This window comes from Temnothorax curvispinosus, unplaced genomic scaffold (genome assembly GCF_003070985.1).
Source record: "Temnothorax curvispinosus isolate PA1 unplaced genomic scaffold, ASM307098v1 QBEX01012336.1, whole genome shotgun sequence".
Taxonomy (NCBI): domain Eukaryota; kingdom Metazoa; phylum Arthropoda; class Insecta; order Hymenoptera; family Formicidae; genus Temnothorax; species Temnothorax curvispinosus.
The window spans coordinates 61,656-79,149 of record NW_020222116.1 but is presented as its reverse complement, the minus strand read 5'-3'; the positions used below and the strand labels follow the sequence as shown (position 1 = coordinate 79,149).

General features: G+C 36.1%; 1 protein-coding gene across 1 annotated transcript; it reads left to right on the top strand.

Moving 5' to 3' along the window:
• Positions 1 to 5: 5 nt before the first annotated feature.
• Positions 6 to 9,878, top strand: LOC112462384 (general transcription factor 3C polypeptide 1; the record flags this gene model as incomplete). The annotated part of the gene is made up of 13 exons (XM_025028128.1): positions 6 to 840; positions 1,031 to 1,649; positions 1,952 to 2,795; positions 3,047 to 3,292; positions 3,784 to 4,062; positions 4,401 to 5,333; positions 5,691 to 6,723; positions 7,016 to 7,557; positions 7,669 to 7,960; positions 8,311 to 8,539; positions 8,612 to 8,804; positions 9,021 to 9,117; positions 9,671 to 9,878. Coding segments are annotated over 13 exons (6,264 nt in total), but the record flags the coding sequence as incomplete, so codon positions are not given.
• Positions 9,879 to 17,494: the final 7,616 nt, after the last annotated feature.

Below are 17,494 nucleotides of genomic sequence, written 5' to 3'. Positions count from 1 at the left end.
CAGGTGTGAGAGGATCTTGCTCCACATATAATACAAGGAAAGATATCAAAGACGAGGTGAAGAATGCAAGTTTGGATGAGGTGACAGAAAAGTATGGACTAAGTTTGGTGATTGTGGCATCTCAGGAAGTTAGGACACGAGCTTTGGTGGGTCACTACATAAGCCCAACACTGGAACTGGCACTCATGCGCTATTGCTTCTTGGAGCGAGTGGGTCGAGCTCGTTACCACGGCGAAGTCACTCAAGGTAAGCCTGGCTTGTCCGCGCTCAAAGAGGATCCGAAGTCTTTGTTCTATCACCGAAAGTTTCTGCTGCACCACAAGTTGATTACGAAGCAAGTCCACCATCAGAGAAGCGGACGCCATTGCGGCAGTGGTAGTCTGTTGCATTTGCCACGCTTCTATGTTGAACGAAAGCCGAAGATGATCTACCTGGCGGAACAGGTGCTCGATATTTTACGATCCAAAGAAAACGGCGTGGCTGAGTACGATGAGATTAAGAAGAAGCTCGGAATCGAAAATTCTATCAAAAAACTGTTTAAAACTGCCTTCTTTCAAAAAATCGTGAAGACAGACATCAGCGTGCCATATAGAACTTTATATCCTAACGCAGAACCCAATGAGTGGCGACAAAAGCAAGATCCTTCGAAGGAGAAAACAATTAGAGTCGTGCAGGTGCTGTATCCGGATGTCGATGTTGCTGATCTGTGGTACAAAGATGAGAAGGATGACGATGAAGACATCCTTGAATTGGATGTGTCTAATCACAAGTTTAATGTTCCTTATCTGAAGCAAGCAAACGTTATTATTGAAGCTAATAAATCGCAAGGTATATCTCAAGGTCAGTAGTAAATCCTAGATTTTTGTAATTACTTTAGAATTTTGTTATTCGAGATATGAAGTTTATTCAAATTAATGTAATATTACAAAATTAATATACACTATGTTTTCGTTATTCAATTTTTAAATTATAGGCGAAGTTAGGAATAGAAGTTAGGAAATTTTGAATTATTATTAATTTAAATTTTTAGCTTATTTGGGAAAGGAGATGGGTCTCACCAGATTACAGTCTAGATCATTTCTGAGGAATATGGTAAAGTCAGGTATCGTTGCAACGTACTTGCACGATATGGGCCGGCAAAGGATTACAAAATACGTCTCGAAGAAATTCGAAAAAAGTAGCAAAATGAGTAAGCAATTTAACAAAGAGATACACAGGATTAAGGAACTCACGAAGAATAGTCATCACGTTGATAAGATGGATGTTGATAAAGATAAAAATAAAGAAGAAGATGCTGATGCAAATTATGCTAGGAAGGAAACGGAATTAAAGAATTTGTTCTACGTCGTCAATAGAATTTTGCGCAATTACCGATTGTCAAAATTCCTACCTAAATACAAGTGCACAACGTCAAAATCTTTATTAATGAAGACAAGGAGTTCCGATATCAACGCGAAGGAACAGAAAGCGAAGCTTGATATTTCCACGTCTATACAGCAAATCGTGAATGATGCCAAAGCCACGTCGTTTTATAATAGCATAAAGACGAATTTGATAGCGCAAAAGCCTATTCGCACTGAAGGAAGCGAAGTTTTCGGTTTTATGGAAATCGTACAAAGCGAGACAAAAAATGCTAATATTACATACAGGTTTGTACAAATATGCTATATACAATAAGCAAATATACTTATGCTGTATAAGTTTAAAATAATAAATAGATTAAATCATTATTGCTAGAAAGAGAAATACATATCAATTAAAAAAGAATATAAATGCTATCTAACTTTTATTGCATATAATTATATTTTCCTGTGATATATGTAAAATTGATCTTATTTATCTTCGCGTAACTCTTTCGGATATATTTTCTTTTATAATTTAGAAATACGAGCGCTTAGAGATTTTTTCATTGTAAATATCAATATCATTAAATATTTTCTATTATGTTTAGATTGTTAAGGCGTGCCAATATGATAATCGAAGCAGTGAAAGAACACCAAGTGATTGACGACACAGCGAAACTCATGAAGATGATCTACGAGGAAGAAGATAAGGAGGGTTACGACGTGAGGATCGATAAAAAGTCTCTTATCAGATTGTTGCAGAAACTTGCCAAGGATAATCTGGTGAAGAACATCAAATTGACCTTGAGCGCAAATGGACGTGAGAAGAACTTGATGTTCATTTGCGATCCTAACATCGATACTGATCATACCGTGATTAAATCAGCCGTCGAACAAGCAAAGGTCAAGTTCTGCTTATTAGCGTCTCAAAAAGCAAAGATGCTCGCAAAGAAAACGGATAAGCAGGACAAGGCGGACAAGTCATCAGGTTCTAAAGGACGATTGCAGGTCAACAAGACAGCGACTAAATATCCCGCAAACTACAAGTACGATGCTAAAGCTGGCAAACGTTACGGTCTTAGCCCGAAATTCATCAGGATGCAGACGATCCACGTTCTGCTCTTCTACCTGGTCTACGATCATCCTGGCATACCGAAATTATCTCAGCAAAAGCAGATAGAAATTCTCAGGTCTAACGGATATGAAATCAGCGACGATCTCGTCCAGGAGTTCAGTACTATTTACAACATGGAAATAAACTGGAAGATGTTTGTCCCGCCTTTGCCTAAACATAGCGGGTGGCCCAAAGGTTGGGCGCTGATGTGCGACGTTCTGTTAGGGCTGCCTTTGTCGATTTTCATCAAGGTACACAATATCACCTTCATGATCCCGGAGCTGGAGCACTATTTAAATCACCCGATCAGGAAACATTACCTTGTTAAGAACCTTCCGGTGAGTTTGAGATTTAAGAATTTTACATTATAGAAAGATTAAAAATGCAACTCGAATAAACAGTTTCGGATATTAGCAGTCGTGATCTTTATTTCCTTACGAATCAGCTGAAAAGTCAGATGTAAACTCGGATCTTCGAAGATCAAGAATTTGAATGCGAGTTATTCTATTGACACCACATTAATGGCTTCTATGATATGAATTTACGTTACTAATATTTACTTTTTTAATTATTCTTTTTTAATTTTTAGGTCACCATACGAAATACTCTCTTGCATGCGCGGAAGTATATATTCAATGTCCATGATACCATAACCAGATTGGGTTACATCGGCCTGGTGCAGTTTGGTCCACAGCGGTTGAAAGACAAAGATCAAGTGTTTATCTATGTGAACCGGCGCACGGAATTGATGGATACAACCTCTTCGGCACCAGGCTATCACAAGATCGAAGACAAGACATACCCAGTGTATAAGTATTTCTTCGATTGTACAAAGGTACTGTTGATTGGTATTACTATTAAAAATATTTTAGAAATAGATTGAATCTCTAATTCTTTGTTCTAAATTTTTTTATAGAATAAATTTAACTCTTCAAACATTGTGAGACCAAATATGATCTTTGCCTTTCATTCCGAAAAGTACTTTTGTTTAGAATGCTAAAAATCACTATATTAGTCTTTGGTTTAGAAAATATCATATCTTGATTATTAGATTCAATTCATGTGTATCAATAAAACTGATTATTCACGTTCTCGATATATGTCTTTGTTTCTTATTATATCAATATGTTGTTGAACGTAATAAAATTTTTGTAATTAACAAACAATAATACATTATAAGAAAGTCATACTTTTCATTGGAAAACCAAGATTGAGTAAATTAAAAGGAATAAACAAAAAAAATGTTTTCTATTGATAACAAGATATCTATGTATTTTGAGGACTAATCGAGTAAAAAGTTGGAAGTAATGTTGCGTTTTTTTGCAGACCGTTGAGACCTACTGGTGTGATATGTGTGATATTTGTGTTACTACTCTACTTGGCGGTAGGCTGGTGATGCACGGCAAAGATATTCTACTTGAGGATTTAAGCAAGAAGATTGCCATGATAGAAGCGGTTGCAGCACGCAGTCCCAAAGAAGCCGCAGAAAGAGATACCGGTGCAGTTCCCGGAGATCGTAAAGGAGCGGCTGGTATCGACTCAGCTTTCTTCGCGCATCTGAAACGCAATTGGAACTGGTCAAATAATTATCCTGTACATCAGCAGGTAAGAAATAAAGAAATCCATGGTAGAAAGTGATCGCTTTGAAAAAAACATCTCTCTCTTTTGGGATTTTTAAATTTTTAAATTTTTTAGACTTATACTTAAAGTAAAAGGTAATTTTTATAATAAATATTTTTATATCAAGTAACAAGTATTTCCGCTCAGAAATCCTGTTATTTTATATCTGATAAATTTCTAGATATAAGTTTTTTAAATTTATAAATCTATCCAATCCGAGATTTATTTATTCATCAACATCAGTATACGTATCAGGTTGTACTCTGATATATTTCCTACAGAATATATCGACGTTATTTGTGAAATATTCTTTTTGTTATCAGACTTCTAGGAATCAGGGAAAATCCAGCACAGGCCAACGAGATTTGCATCTATCGAAAATTCAAGCAAAGCCAGTTAGGTTCACGGAGTACGACGGTCTGAAGAAGATCTCGGGACCGCCACCGCCGCCGTCTGTCAACGCGACCGAATTGCGGAAAAAGGTATACAATCATCTCAGCACCGCTGGACGGAAGAACGAGGCCTTGCCGTCGCATCAGTCCATCAGGCAGAAGTCCTTCGTGCGGCATGTGATGCCGCGCAAGAAAAGTGTACGAAAGCTCAAATACGACGAGGACGACTATCGGGCGATGCAACGGATGAATAAGCTGCGGGTCGAGTGGGACTCACACGAAGACAATATCCTGCTGGTGTGCAAAGTAGCAACGACCTACTTGTCGCCAAACCCGCGCAAGCAGGTGGTTAGTTTCATAGCGATACGAGACGTATTGCGAACGTTCTCTTACAACTCGTACAACAAGACTTCACGCGCCTGTCAACGTCGATTGGTGTACATGCTGCGACAGCAACGCACGGTGAACAGCGTTAATCTGGGTGTCGAGGAGATCAAACAGGACCCGTTTATCGATAGGCGATATGGCGGCGCCATGGACAGATTGAAGGGCGAATGTTCGAGCTCGGCGGAGTACGAGAAGCGGATAACGGATGTTTTCAAGGAGCTTGTCGGCTATATCGTTAAGAAGTATTACGACATTGCGGAAATTAAACCAAAGAAGCATATGGCGATGCCGAAGACCATACAAGAGTTTAATTTCCTCTTCGAAGTGATCCATCCGACGAAGTCGCACCATAATCAGGGCTTCACGAAGGATGTGCGAAACATAAATGATGTTCATTCGGCGACTATCAATGCTGTTATACACAGTTCCATGTGCTGTGGAAAGGACAGACGTTCTTGGGCTTATCAGCTCTTTACGGTATGATCGATATGTAATATAGAATACTCTATTTATGAGACATAATATTTAAAAGTACGTTTGTCTTGAAAATTAAATTGCAATTAAATTTTTAAGTGCCGAACAATATAAAATCAGCATTTCATTTTTCTTTAATTTATTAATAGATATTGCTTAGCAAATAACGTGCTTTTTTAATTTTAATCACTTTTTTCAGATATCTATCGTTTACTTTTAGATAGAATTTAGGTAGTACTTATGCAACATACATATAACTAACGTGTTAATTTTATATTGTTGCTTACAACTTTTCAAAATTTTTTAATTGTGTTGCAAAAATCTTTTGGTCGGTACTCATAGTAGCTCTTTTTGTTAAAGGTATACCAACACTATTCAGAAGCCATTTTGAAACAAGCAATGAATAAGATCAGATCGGATCAGATGGTGACTATAAAGAAGCACCACTTGGCGACTATTAAGAAGTACGGGAACTACATGCCGATGAGCAGCTCGCAGTATCAACTCAGTATTAACTACATCTATAAGTTCCAGACCAAGTGGACTTATGATGTCTTCAAAGAGTCCTACGATGTTTTCGAGAAATTACTGCAGTGGTATTCCGAGCATAAAAACAACGTTCCTTCAGAGAGCCAGGAAACAGAATTTAACGGTATTGAGATCCCAGTTTCCAGTGGCATCGTCACCATCATGCATGATCTTTTAGCACGCGATCAAATCGACTTCGACATTGAGATGCCGGACCAAATCATTATGTTGGACGCGAGGTACCAAGGCAAAGACGAGACCTATTTCAAAGCTGCCCAAAGATACCAGGATATTTTGACCAGACTTTATCGCTTTAAATTTGAGAACATTGATGCTCAGAACCCTGGAGTTTCTGAAGAAGCGGAAGAAGCTTCCCATGAAACACGAGATGATTCTTTGAAAAAAAAGAGACCTATCGAGAACGATGAGCCTGAAGAACCTATGTCGAAGATCTCTCGTAAAAACGAGGAAATTAATGTAAAACAAGAGAACCAATCTCAGCAAAATGAAGATACATCGCTCGAGAAAAACCGATCTCTTGACGAAAGCGAAAAACGCGAAGAGATGAATCCGAAGGATTGTTCTCACGAGCAAAGTGGGAAGAAAACTCGTGCAAGTCGTTCATCAAGAAAAAGATCTGCCAATATTGAAGAGGATTCCAGGGACTACGAAGAGCAGGTCTTGAAGAGAGCAAGACTAAACTCCGAAGATTCAACGGATTTCGAGGACTCGGAAGAAAACGAAGAATCAAAAATTTTCGAAGAGGAATTGTACGAAGATCTCGAAAGCATCGAAAAAGTATTTCCGAATAGCTCCAAATCTCTTAATCCGATGAATGAATTAAAGGAGCAGATGATAGAAGAAGGTATATTACATTTTTATGATAATACAAATTTTTTTATTCCTATAAATAATTACTTCTATTGTAATACTTACGATTGAATTACTACTGTCTCGTTGAAGATCTGTTACTTTTTTTACTACTTTAAATTTTAAATGTTCGATGTCTGATAATTTTCGGCATTTTTAATAAATTAAGTCATAATAGTTTATACATGTATATAGTTTATATGTATTAGATTATACTGTGATTTTTTGAATCAAACTTTATAATTGATTTCTTTAAAATAATATAAATATATTGCTTTAATTGCCAGCTTCTTCAATGCAGCCGAGCATAATTGATATGACTTCGGTTCCTCGACGTGTCAGCGAAATTATCAGGAAAGTGTCGCCTGAGACGAACTACTTCAATTCTTGCAAGATAGAAGATACAAGCGATGTTCAGAAGAAATATACTAGAATAGCCATGCTGAGGATGAGAGAAGAGCTGAACGATCTCTCGGTAACCGACAGTCATCACGCGCACGAATATTTTGTAGTCAATAGCTTCAGAATGTTTTATAGCTTGGAAACGTCACCGTCAATAGCATCCACGCCATCAAACGACGTTGAGAATTTTAAAGGTCACTCGGTGCCTAGCCAATTAGTGCCGTTGAAGATCGAGACTGTAAATGATTTTCTCGACGGGTTAAATCGGACTGCCGTTTTTCCGAAGAAGAGTATCTCTTATACGGATTATAAGAACGAGATCGTGACGAAAAAGAAGGAAATAGCAGTTGACTGGAAATATGTCGACGCGGTACACGAGTTCGTCCAGGAGAGGAAAGAAATCGGCGTTTGTTCGCAAGAATTACTGGTAATTTATCCTTTATAGAAAGAGCAATTTTTTTATTGCCTTTCTCTTTCTATTTTAGCTTTCAGTGGCTAACATTTCTTACAAGCATTGCTTTTCTTCTCTCTTGTCCAGGATAAATTCTTCGCTGAGCAAGGAGAAGATTTGTACAAGGTCGTTTCGCTTTTAGTAGACAATCATATATTTTTGCGCTCTGGCATCACCAAACCACGCTATATCCATCATCGTTACTTGGATCCTTGGTTAATTAATTCCTACAAGATACATCGCCTTGAACAAGAATCTCTAGGACAGTTCAAGGACAGTATATATGCCACAATGCAGCAGAGAGAAATAGCCGAGACAAACGCTGAGAGGGATGCGAAAGATACAAATCCTCACACTGAAGGAAATACAAATAAAAAAAGTAATATTGTTACGTCATTCACTTTATAATTTTATATTTTACTGATGTACTCATCTCGTACTTATAAACGAGCACTTCGATTCTTGACAAGTTTTATAAGATTTCGATATTACGGATTCTATATATCCCATTTGAAAAATTTTATTATAATGGAGATACTTATAAAAATATTATTTTTATTGTATCACTCTTATATTTTTACGCTTTACTACAGTTTCGTATTATAAAGTTTAAAAGAGTAACATTATGCAAAAATTGGTCAAAATTTGTTGGATTATTAAATATATTAAGTTATCTATTTAGTACATTGTCTTTTAAGATCAATGCTTATTAGAATAAATATATGGCAGATGAAACAGATAGTACGGTAGCATCCACGTCATCGGACAACCAAGAAAACAAAGAGAAGAAAAACGAAAAAACGGATGATGATTTAAATAATGAGGACGAGAAGAAGGAAGACAGCGAGATCAATGGGGAAAGTAGTTCACGTACGAGAAAAAGAAGTCACAAACAAAAGACACGCTTACTTCCACAAAAGGACGTGTACAAACCTGCTGCGCAGCAACTAGATTTCACGTATGTATTAAGAAAGAACAACGGGAAAAATTCTCAGAAGTCGTTCAAAACTGATGAATTATTCTCTTTCAGGACTGCCGAGAAAATAAAAGTCCTGATAAAGCCATGGATACGTGTAGACGGCGTGCTGAATCGCAAAGTTTTAGATCGAATGTTGGGCGCGGTTCTAAGTTACTGCTTGCTTCATCCCGGGCTCACGATGTCGAAAGTGCAAAGCAGATTCGTCCCTGCTCTACAACCCTTTCATACGCGTGAATTGCTCGAGGTTTGTTTTATCGATTGTCTATATCGAAATTGATAAATCAGTATTTCTGGATTCTTAAAGAGACTTGCTCTATTAGATCTTATGTGTATATTGGGCATAAATTATTACAAAATATTACATTTGTATGACAACTTATTGACAAAAAAAGTACGGACCTGTCTTTTTTTATATCGTCTAATGCAAAATGTTTATTTTTAAAATAATTTTTTTTTGCAGATGCTGGTCAAGTTGGGATGTTTAGAGAGTAAGCTCTTGAAGAAAACGCGCGTTACTCTGTTCTCTCCACCGCCTGTAATTAATATTATTAATTTAAGTACGTAATTATTATTACTAAAATTATTATTATTACTATTGGAAATCTTTGGATTCCTAATACTTGATAGTTAATTAATGTTTGCACCATTAGTGGCACATTTTTACATTTTCTATATATTATACATCATACATCATATGCTGTCCATGATGCTCTCAAAATATTCTAGTCTTTGCATAAGTATCATTTTATACTTAAAAATTAAATCTCTATTTTCTCTAATTAAAAGTAAGCAGATGCTAGTTTTTAAAAAATTGACAAAATATCTAGCTTGATAATATCTCTCGAATATTAAGACATTCATCTTCTAATTAATTTAAGAATTCTAATAATTTGCTTCCTTATCTTACACAATTTATAGAATTATTTTGCAATAAGGGCAATTTTATATAACACGATTTAATTTTACTACAAATGTTACACAGTCAATCTCAAGTAAATTATTCACAACTTCTGATGTTTTATGATGTACACTACTTTATTTCTTTCTGTTAATCTGACATCAGATTCGTCATGATAAACTCTCACTAATATTTCTCTTTTTTACTTTTAGCTGCAGATGACGTTGGCTGGTGCACCGAGGATGAAGTAGTATTCGAACCTGCCATAGATGCTACATTGAAGTTCAGTATATTTTTGAGTACGAGGACATACAGCGCAGATTTTATGTCATAATTATGTGTACATCTGTATTATATGTACATAAGTACTTTATCATTTTATCAATACTATCAATAGTGTGTAAAAATTATAATAAAAGTACATTGAACTTAATATAATTATAATTTAATTATATTACTAGTAATATAATCACATATTATAATATTATAAAACATTATAATATTATTAATTATAATGTAATAAATTGAACAAAAGAGTTATATGTGAAATTTTCTTGCGAAAAATTAAACATGTTAGGTCCCGATGCGTTTTTTTACGCGTGCGCGAATTTAAGGTACAACCAATCCGGGAATTGCCGCGAATTCGGCGCGAACGGCAATTGGCGTATAGACTCGTGCAAACTCGAGGTTAACCAATCAAATCGTCTATTTATTACGCTCAGCTGACGCTTTTTGACGAAAGTACGCAACGTATCGCGCGGAAACCTCGTTTTTCGTTTGTCGAGGGATACGATTCTACCTCATATTTTTCTGTAGTTCTCTCCTGGTTCTCTCCTTCGAAATCCGATTACGCGATCACTTCCGTTTTAACTTGGGATTAAACGTCCGCGACGGTTTAATCCCGTTTATTTAACGGACCGTTTCTTGTTTATTTCCGAAAAGTCGCACCCAAAAGGCAAAAGGAGGCGTCTAATTACATACGACAAAAGGAGGATTCGTTCGGGTGACGACAAGATGGGATTTAAAGAATATGAGGATTGCCGTGCACCGAATTTCGTACGCGAGATTTGAAGGGTTTCTCACTCGTGAGTATTTGCTCCCACTCAGAATTTACAACCTCCCTCACTCCATGTATTTCTAGGATTCTGAGGTGTGTCATCAATTGTGCTTGTGGTTTGTCTGCTGGTACTTATCTTAAGGTAAACATTCCCTAAAATTTCTTCTCGGATTTATGAGAGATACGAAGAGACGTGGGTGAGCGAAGACTTACGGCTGACAGTGCATGTGCAGGAGATTACAATTAAAACTTATCGCACTCTTGTATAAATTTAACATGTAATTTTATCAATAATTTACAACAATTTCACAGATTTTGAGTAGTGCTTGTACATAAAATCAGATAAGAAATGGTAAGCAAAGTTTCTTGCAGCTGTGAAAAATTGTTGAGTAAGAATTTATCAAATTTTTATTTTGCTATAGCGATAATGAATGATTAAAATGGGAATATTTATAATATTGACTGCTTAAGAAAGAGACAAATATATTCCGAGGAATTTATTTGTGCTGTTGTTAATTCTAAAATACAATATTACGGGTCTTTATTTATTAATTGAACTTTATTTCATAATCAAGGATCTCTTATAATTATATGTTACTCATATTCAAGGTTATGTTGTTATATAAAATTGCATAATATTGTATTGTGAATAGAAAAGCTAGTATTTCTAGTAGAAAATAATATTCAGAACTTGAAAGTAATATTATCAACACAAAACTTTTAAATTTAAAAATGTAAATGTGTTTTATTTGGTGGATAAAGCACAGAATTAAAAATTGATATTTGTAATAAGTATATATTATATTTATTTTTACTTTAGGTTTCTAAGTAGAAAATAGACTGCGATACGATAAATAGTATTGCCTTAAAGAATGGATAACACTACTACTACTATTAGTACTAACACTCGTTGGTGCTCCGCGCCAGGTTGTATGGTGAATATAAAAATAATGAGACGACATTTCTTTCGATTTCCGAAAGAAAGAAAAAGGTATGTATATATATCTGGTTGAAATCAGATATCAATTAACGTTGATACATTTATAAATTTGAAAATTGTTCTATTTTATATATTCTTCAAAGATTCACTTTGTGCTTGTACATGAAATATGTATGTTCTCTATTCTATTGTATATTTTCATACAACATGTTATATTCTCAGATTTATATTCGAGATTGTGTAATTTTAGATGGCTAGAATGGATTAAAGCATGCAATAGAATGGACTTAGTGACAATAGGCCCGGAATATGCTAATCGATACTATCGGTTATGCCATTTACATTTTCGAGTAGAAATGTTTCGAAATATAGAAGGGAGAATTTATCTCAGTAAAGAGGCTGTGCCATCAATATTTTTGAAGCCATTACAGACAGGAAAGTAAGTAAGATTTATAGATATATTTCAGTTACGGTCTACTTATATATATTATTACTTATATATTACTATTTATATATTATTATAATATTGTTACAGAAATGGTTTCCAAACGAGATTATCAGATTTTAAAATCATATTTAATTATATTTAAAAAGAATTAAAAGTAATAACTCTTTTTTCTGTCTTTTTATAGCAATTCATCTTCGACCTTGTTTCAACCAATTTCCTTCGTAACTATATTTTTGAAGCCAGAGAGCAGAAATAAGTAAGTTTGCAAGTATTACTTGAATTTTCTTGCTGATTTTTCACTCATGGAACAGAATAATTATTTATTAAATAATGTAATTCTCTTTCAGAAACTCATCTACAGATTTATCACAATCTGAAGTGTCTCAAACGCATCCTATGAAACCCGACGAAAGGTCAGCTTCTACTTTGCTACAAGAATAGCATAATACAATCTATTATAGCATAATATGAACTATTATGTAGCATAATATAAACTATTTAAATAATTTATATATTTGCATATTATACAATTATATATATATATCATCTATAATAGACATGATAAATACTTCCACAAGATGATTATCATTATTTTACTTATTATGTTTATTAAAGAAATATAATTTCTTAATATAGGGATACGGCTATAATTTCATCGGTTCAAGCACTTTTCCCGAGAGCATCTATAAAGCACGCATACGACGATAGGTAACTTTTGCGTCAATATCGATATTGTTTCTGATTGATAAATTCTTCAATTCTGTGTGTTATAAGTGTTAAATAATATATTTAATTTTTGTCAGAAACATGCCGTCAGCTCAGACATCGTTGCTAGAAGTAAAGCCTGAAAATGATAACGGGTGAGTGATATAATAGTTGCTTTCCATTTACACTCAAGTGATCTGAGTCACTCAGTTATGTGAATATTTTATACTCAGGTAAGATATGGCATTTTGTATATTTATCTGCTTATTTTGGTGACAAAGTTATCGCATAATAATACAGGTCCATAGCCTCACTTTTAATGTGAGTTTATTAGATTTATTAAAGCACATGGTCTCGATTGTGGATAAAAACTCAGTTGAATCTCACTTGCCAGCATGTAAAAAGAACGTGCATTTAACTGAGTTATGACGTCACAAGTGAGAATTATCTAAGTTTTGATGTAAATGGAAAGCAACTAATAAATGCAACTCGTTCATTTTTATATAAATATTTATGAAAATATTTTATTTATTCCTGTTTTACGTTTTATTAGAATTTAATGTAAATGGAGTTATTCTCTAAGCACTTATTTACGATATGTCAAGAAAAATGAAAGCACTAAAAATGCATTTTATTAACAGGAGACATTGTATTTCTGGGACAGAAATGCAATTTATCAAGGAAATATATACAGATACGGAAACAGCATCAACATCGTCACGAATATCCCCGGGGGAAGGATGCAGTAATACGTAAGTTGCGATTTTAAAAGATCAACTTACATAGCGTCACTTATAGTTAGTCAACAGAAAAATATTTCTTTTTTTTTTAACAGAGATATCATCGATTTAACATCTATGGACTCTTCAGACCCGTTAAGTTTAGAGCCAGACATACCAACAATGTCGTCGAAAGCACTATCGGTTTGTGCAACGCCACAAAATAACGACAGGTGAATATCTGAGAATTAATACTATGATGTAGTAGAGATGCTGTAAGTTTTGCGAAAGTTTATTTCAATAATTAACGTTAAATTGTCATAGCAAAATGTACAAAAATGCCAATTTAATAGTGAAATAAGAATACTAAAGAGAAACTTTGCTAAATATTCTAGAACATCAAAAAGAAGACATTGGACTATCTCAACACAGACGCCAGAAGCGTGGATATACATCGACTCTTTTCTTCAAGGGAAGAAACAAGTGGAAAAAACCGAGATTGACGACGATAATCCAGTTGCAAAGCGGAGAAAAACGTTCGACGGGGAAAACGAAGATTGTCACATGAACGTAGATCAATTTAAAGCGGCGTGTGCAGACTTGCTACCGTACAGTTCTACCCTCTTAGTTTCGGCGTGCATCAGCGCTTGCAAGAAGCCTAAGACCAGGAAGAGTTTTGAGGATAAGCAATTCGCGCTCAAGTTATTTTTCATGGCATCGGAGGCGTACAGATTTTACCGGCCATTATGCTCGCTGCCCACTGTGCGTCAGCTGTGGAGACACGTACGTAATTGGGATATGCCGCCTGGCTTGAACGACAACGTGCTTAATGCGTTGCGTTTGAAGATTAAGTCACTGCCAGCGACTGAGAGACATTGCTCCCTGTGCGTGAACGAAATGCGACTGAGGCCACATCTCTTTTACAATCTGACACGCGACAGAATCGTCGGTTTCCACGACACCGGTACGGAAAAGCGACGCACGCTAGCGAGGAAGGTCTTGGTAATAATGGCATGTAGTTTGATTGGCGACTGGGAACAGCCCATCGCCTATTACTTCCACGGCGGCACGTGTCGCGTCGATATCTTGAAGAATCTGATATTCCAAGCAATAATTAGATTGAAGAACGTCGGTGCAACCGTGCACGCTTTGACTACCAATACATCACCGACGTTTCTGCGACTATCGCAGCTATTAGGAATCTCCGCGGAACGCCCGTCATTCCTGGTGAACGACGAAAGAGTATTTTACGTTTTCGATGTTACACGGTTAATAAGAGTGACGAGAAATGTGTTCAGGAGTCACGAGCTCCGCTTCCGTGAGAAGAGGGCCTCGTGGACGGATATCGAACTCTTTTTCAGACGCGACAGCCAGATGCGACTGCCGCTGGTTCCTAAATTATCCGTGGGCCATCTCGAGCCCGATGGATGTCAAAAGATAGAAACCAAGTATGCCGTTCAAGTATTCAGCAGCAGTATAGCTGCAGGTCTTAGCGCGCACATCGCATCCGGCGAGTTACCGCTGGAAACGATCGGAACGATGGAGTTTGTACACAATTTCGATCAATTGTTCGACATCCTCAACTCCGCATCGACTAATAAGTCGAATACTAAGAATTTCGGACAAGCTTTCACAGGTAGTATGCACGAGATGAGCTTCTTGCAGCAGGCACTTGACTTTTTGAAGTCAATCAAGGTAGTGGACAGGAACGGCGCGTGCATCAAGTCGATCAAGTGCTTCGATCATTGGGAGATCACGATCAACGCGATTATTCAATTGTGGGGCGTGATGAAGGAGCACCAGCTCCCTTCCCTCTGCACGAGAAGACTGAATCAGGAGAGCATCGAGCGTGTTTTTCGTTCAATTAGACGGCAAAGCGGAAATCGCGTCAGACCCACGCCTATCTTGTTTACTCGCGCATTCAAGAATCTCGTCAGCAAACACTTCCTCGAGCATTCAAGCGGGGGCGATTCTACCATGAACGGGCGAAAGATGCTTAAGCGACTGGCGTCGATGTCATCCCCGCCGGCGCCCTCCCTAACTGATGAGGTTCCACCTAACGTTCAAGTAGTTTTGAGCGTCGCGGCGACGAATTATCGCGACATCGATTTACGGCTGCCCGAGAGAAACGCGTTCAAGCGCGTGTGCGAGTTTCTGCTCAACGAATGTTTGCGAGCGCATGTTAATTGCGACGTGTGCGTCGCCTATGCCGCTAAGGAGAGCGGCTCGTCCACCAGAGACGCATCGAATTCCTTTAATCTCTACGTTTCCAACCTGGAAGACACGTTCATGCACAATTTCGAGAAACTCTCCATTGAAGAAAACCTCGGCGCGCAGATGCTGCAGCTCGCGGAGCAAGTCGAGTACAAACCGCCCTGTCCGGACTTTCCAGTCGCTCTTCTCGTCAAACTGTTTCTACGTATGCGAATATATTTCACGTTGACGCGACATAACAAGATCTGCAAAGAACCACGCAGCTCTTTTAATGTGATACAGTTATGAGCGGTTTATTTTTATTTCGTTATTTGCGTTCATTTGTATTGGTTATCATTTTATTAATTAGTATTGCTTTTTTTAAATACATGATAAATACTCTGTAGTATTTATCTTGTGTAGCGCTTAAAAGCTAGAATTTAATGCGGTATTTCCGCTAAGTAATTGCACGAGTTTCACGAGTTTTGTCTCGGTTTTAATATTTGAAGAAAAGCGTTTCGTGTTAAGCAATTAAATTCATGTTGAATATAAATCTTCATTGAGATTAAGTCACCGGGTGTAATTGACCTACGTGTTTTTAACTGTAATTTTACGATAGTCTTTTAACAATATTTTTTATTTGATTAATTATTTATAAGATATACATAGCTGTTGCTATGTTTAATCAAATACATTTTATTCGCGTATTATTGAATACATATTCGACAAGTTATTTAAGGTGCTTAATGCTAAATTAAAATTTTAAGTTGTTATTAATTATTCGCTGTTTCTTTAGTTTGTTCCTCTGTGAGAAAAGATTTTTTGATGAAAGGATACGATATTATTAAACTTTAAGTTTTATTTTAAATATGCACGAAACTTTTGGCCCAATATCAAGGGTTTATGATAAAATTGTAACTTAGCAATGTTTAAGAAAGTGCATTATAAGCTTCGTTACAAACAAAAAAGTATATTTACTTTAGTATATCTTCCGTTTGGTTTTTTTTCTGTATAACAAGATCAATTATTCTTGTAACCATTTCTTTGCAACAATAGTAAAAAAGATGAAAATGAAATCAAGCTTGAAACAATTCTTACAATTGGTTTTAAATAATCTGCTTCAATAAATTGAATTTTATATATTTTTTTTATATTCTTTATTTTGTTTATTCGTCACTAATAAAAATACATAATTTTTTTTTTCATCACAAAATTATACACGTAACGTATTCATATCTTTTTTTTTCGATCAGCTGATGATGTCGGTATGACGACCAAATAGTGTGGTATACGTGGTGACCTTTTTTCGTCATAGAAGAATTAAGGGTTAAATGCCTCACTCTGTATATACATATATACATATATATAAGAAACGTTGGACGTTACAAGTAGGTCAAGCTATGACGCGCAACGTCAATCGATATAATCTAAATACGATGAGTATACTCGCGCGAGGGGTGAAGTAATGCCACGGAATAAACGCGTTTTGCTAAATACGGAAGCAGATCGGATCGTTGCGTTTACCAGTGGTACCCATATCGGACGCGAATCATCATTAATATTGCGTAAATTGCGTTAATGTCAAAACCGAATTTTCATGCGTGCGTGCTACCGTAGAATAACACGAATTCCAATATTCTAAGAGTTCAAGAGAACTCTGTGCTTGCAACTTTTCTCTTTCTCCCATTCTTTGACGTTCTAACTCATATCCTTTTATTTCGTTTCGAGTACGGGAAATGTAGGAAAAAGGTAAACCCGTAGATACAAAAGTTAAGAGAATGGGACGTTCAGGATGCGATAAGGATAAGATAAAAATATGCGCGGCGAATATATAATTTTTTCATAATGTGCTGCAGATTAGCAAAAGTCGCAAAAAAAGAAAAAGATTGAATGAATCTCTTCGAAGTTCAAACAATCGACTCCATTTTTATAAATTTTTAAATAAAATTCAAAATAAATCTTAAATTACAAAAA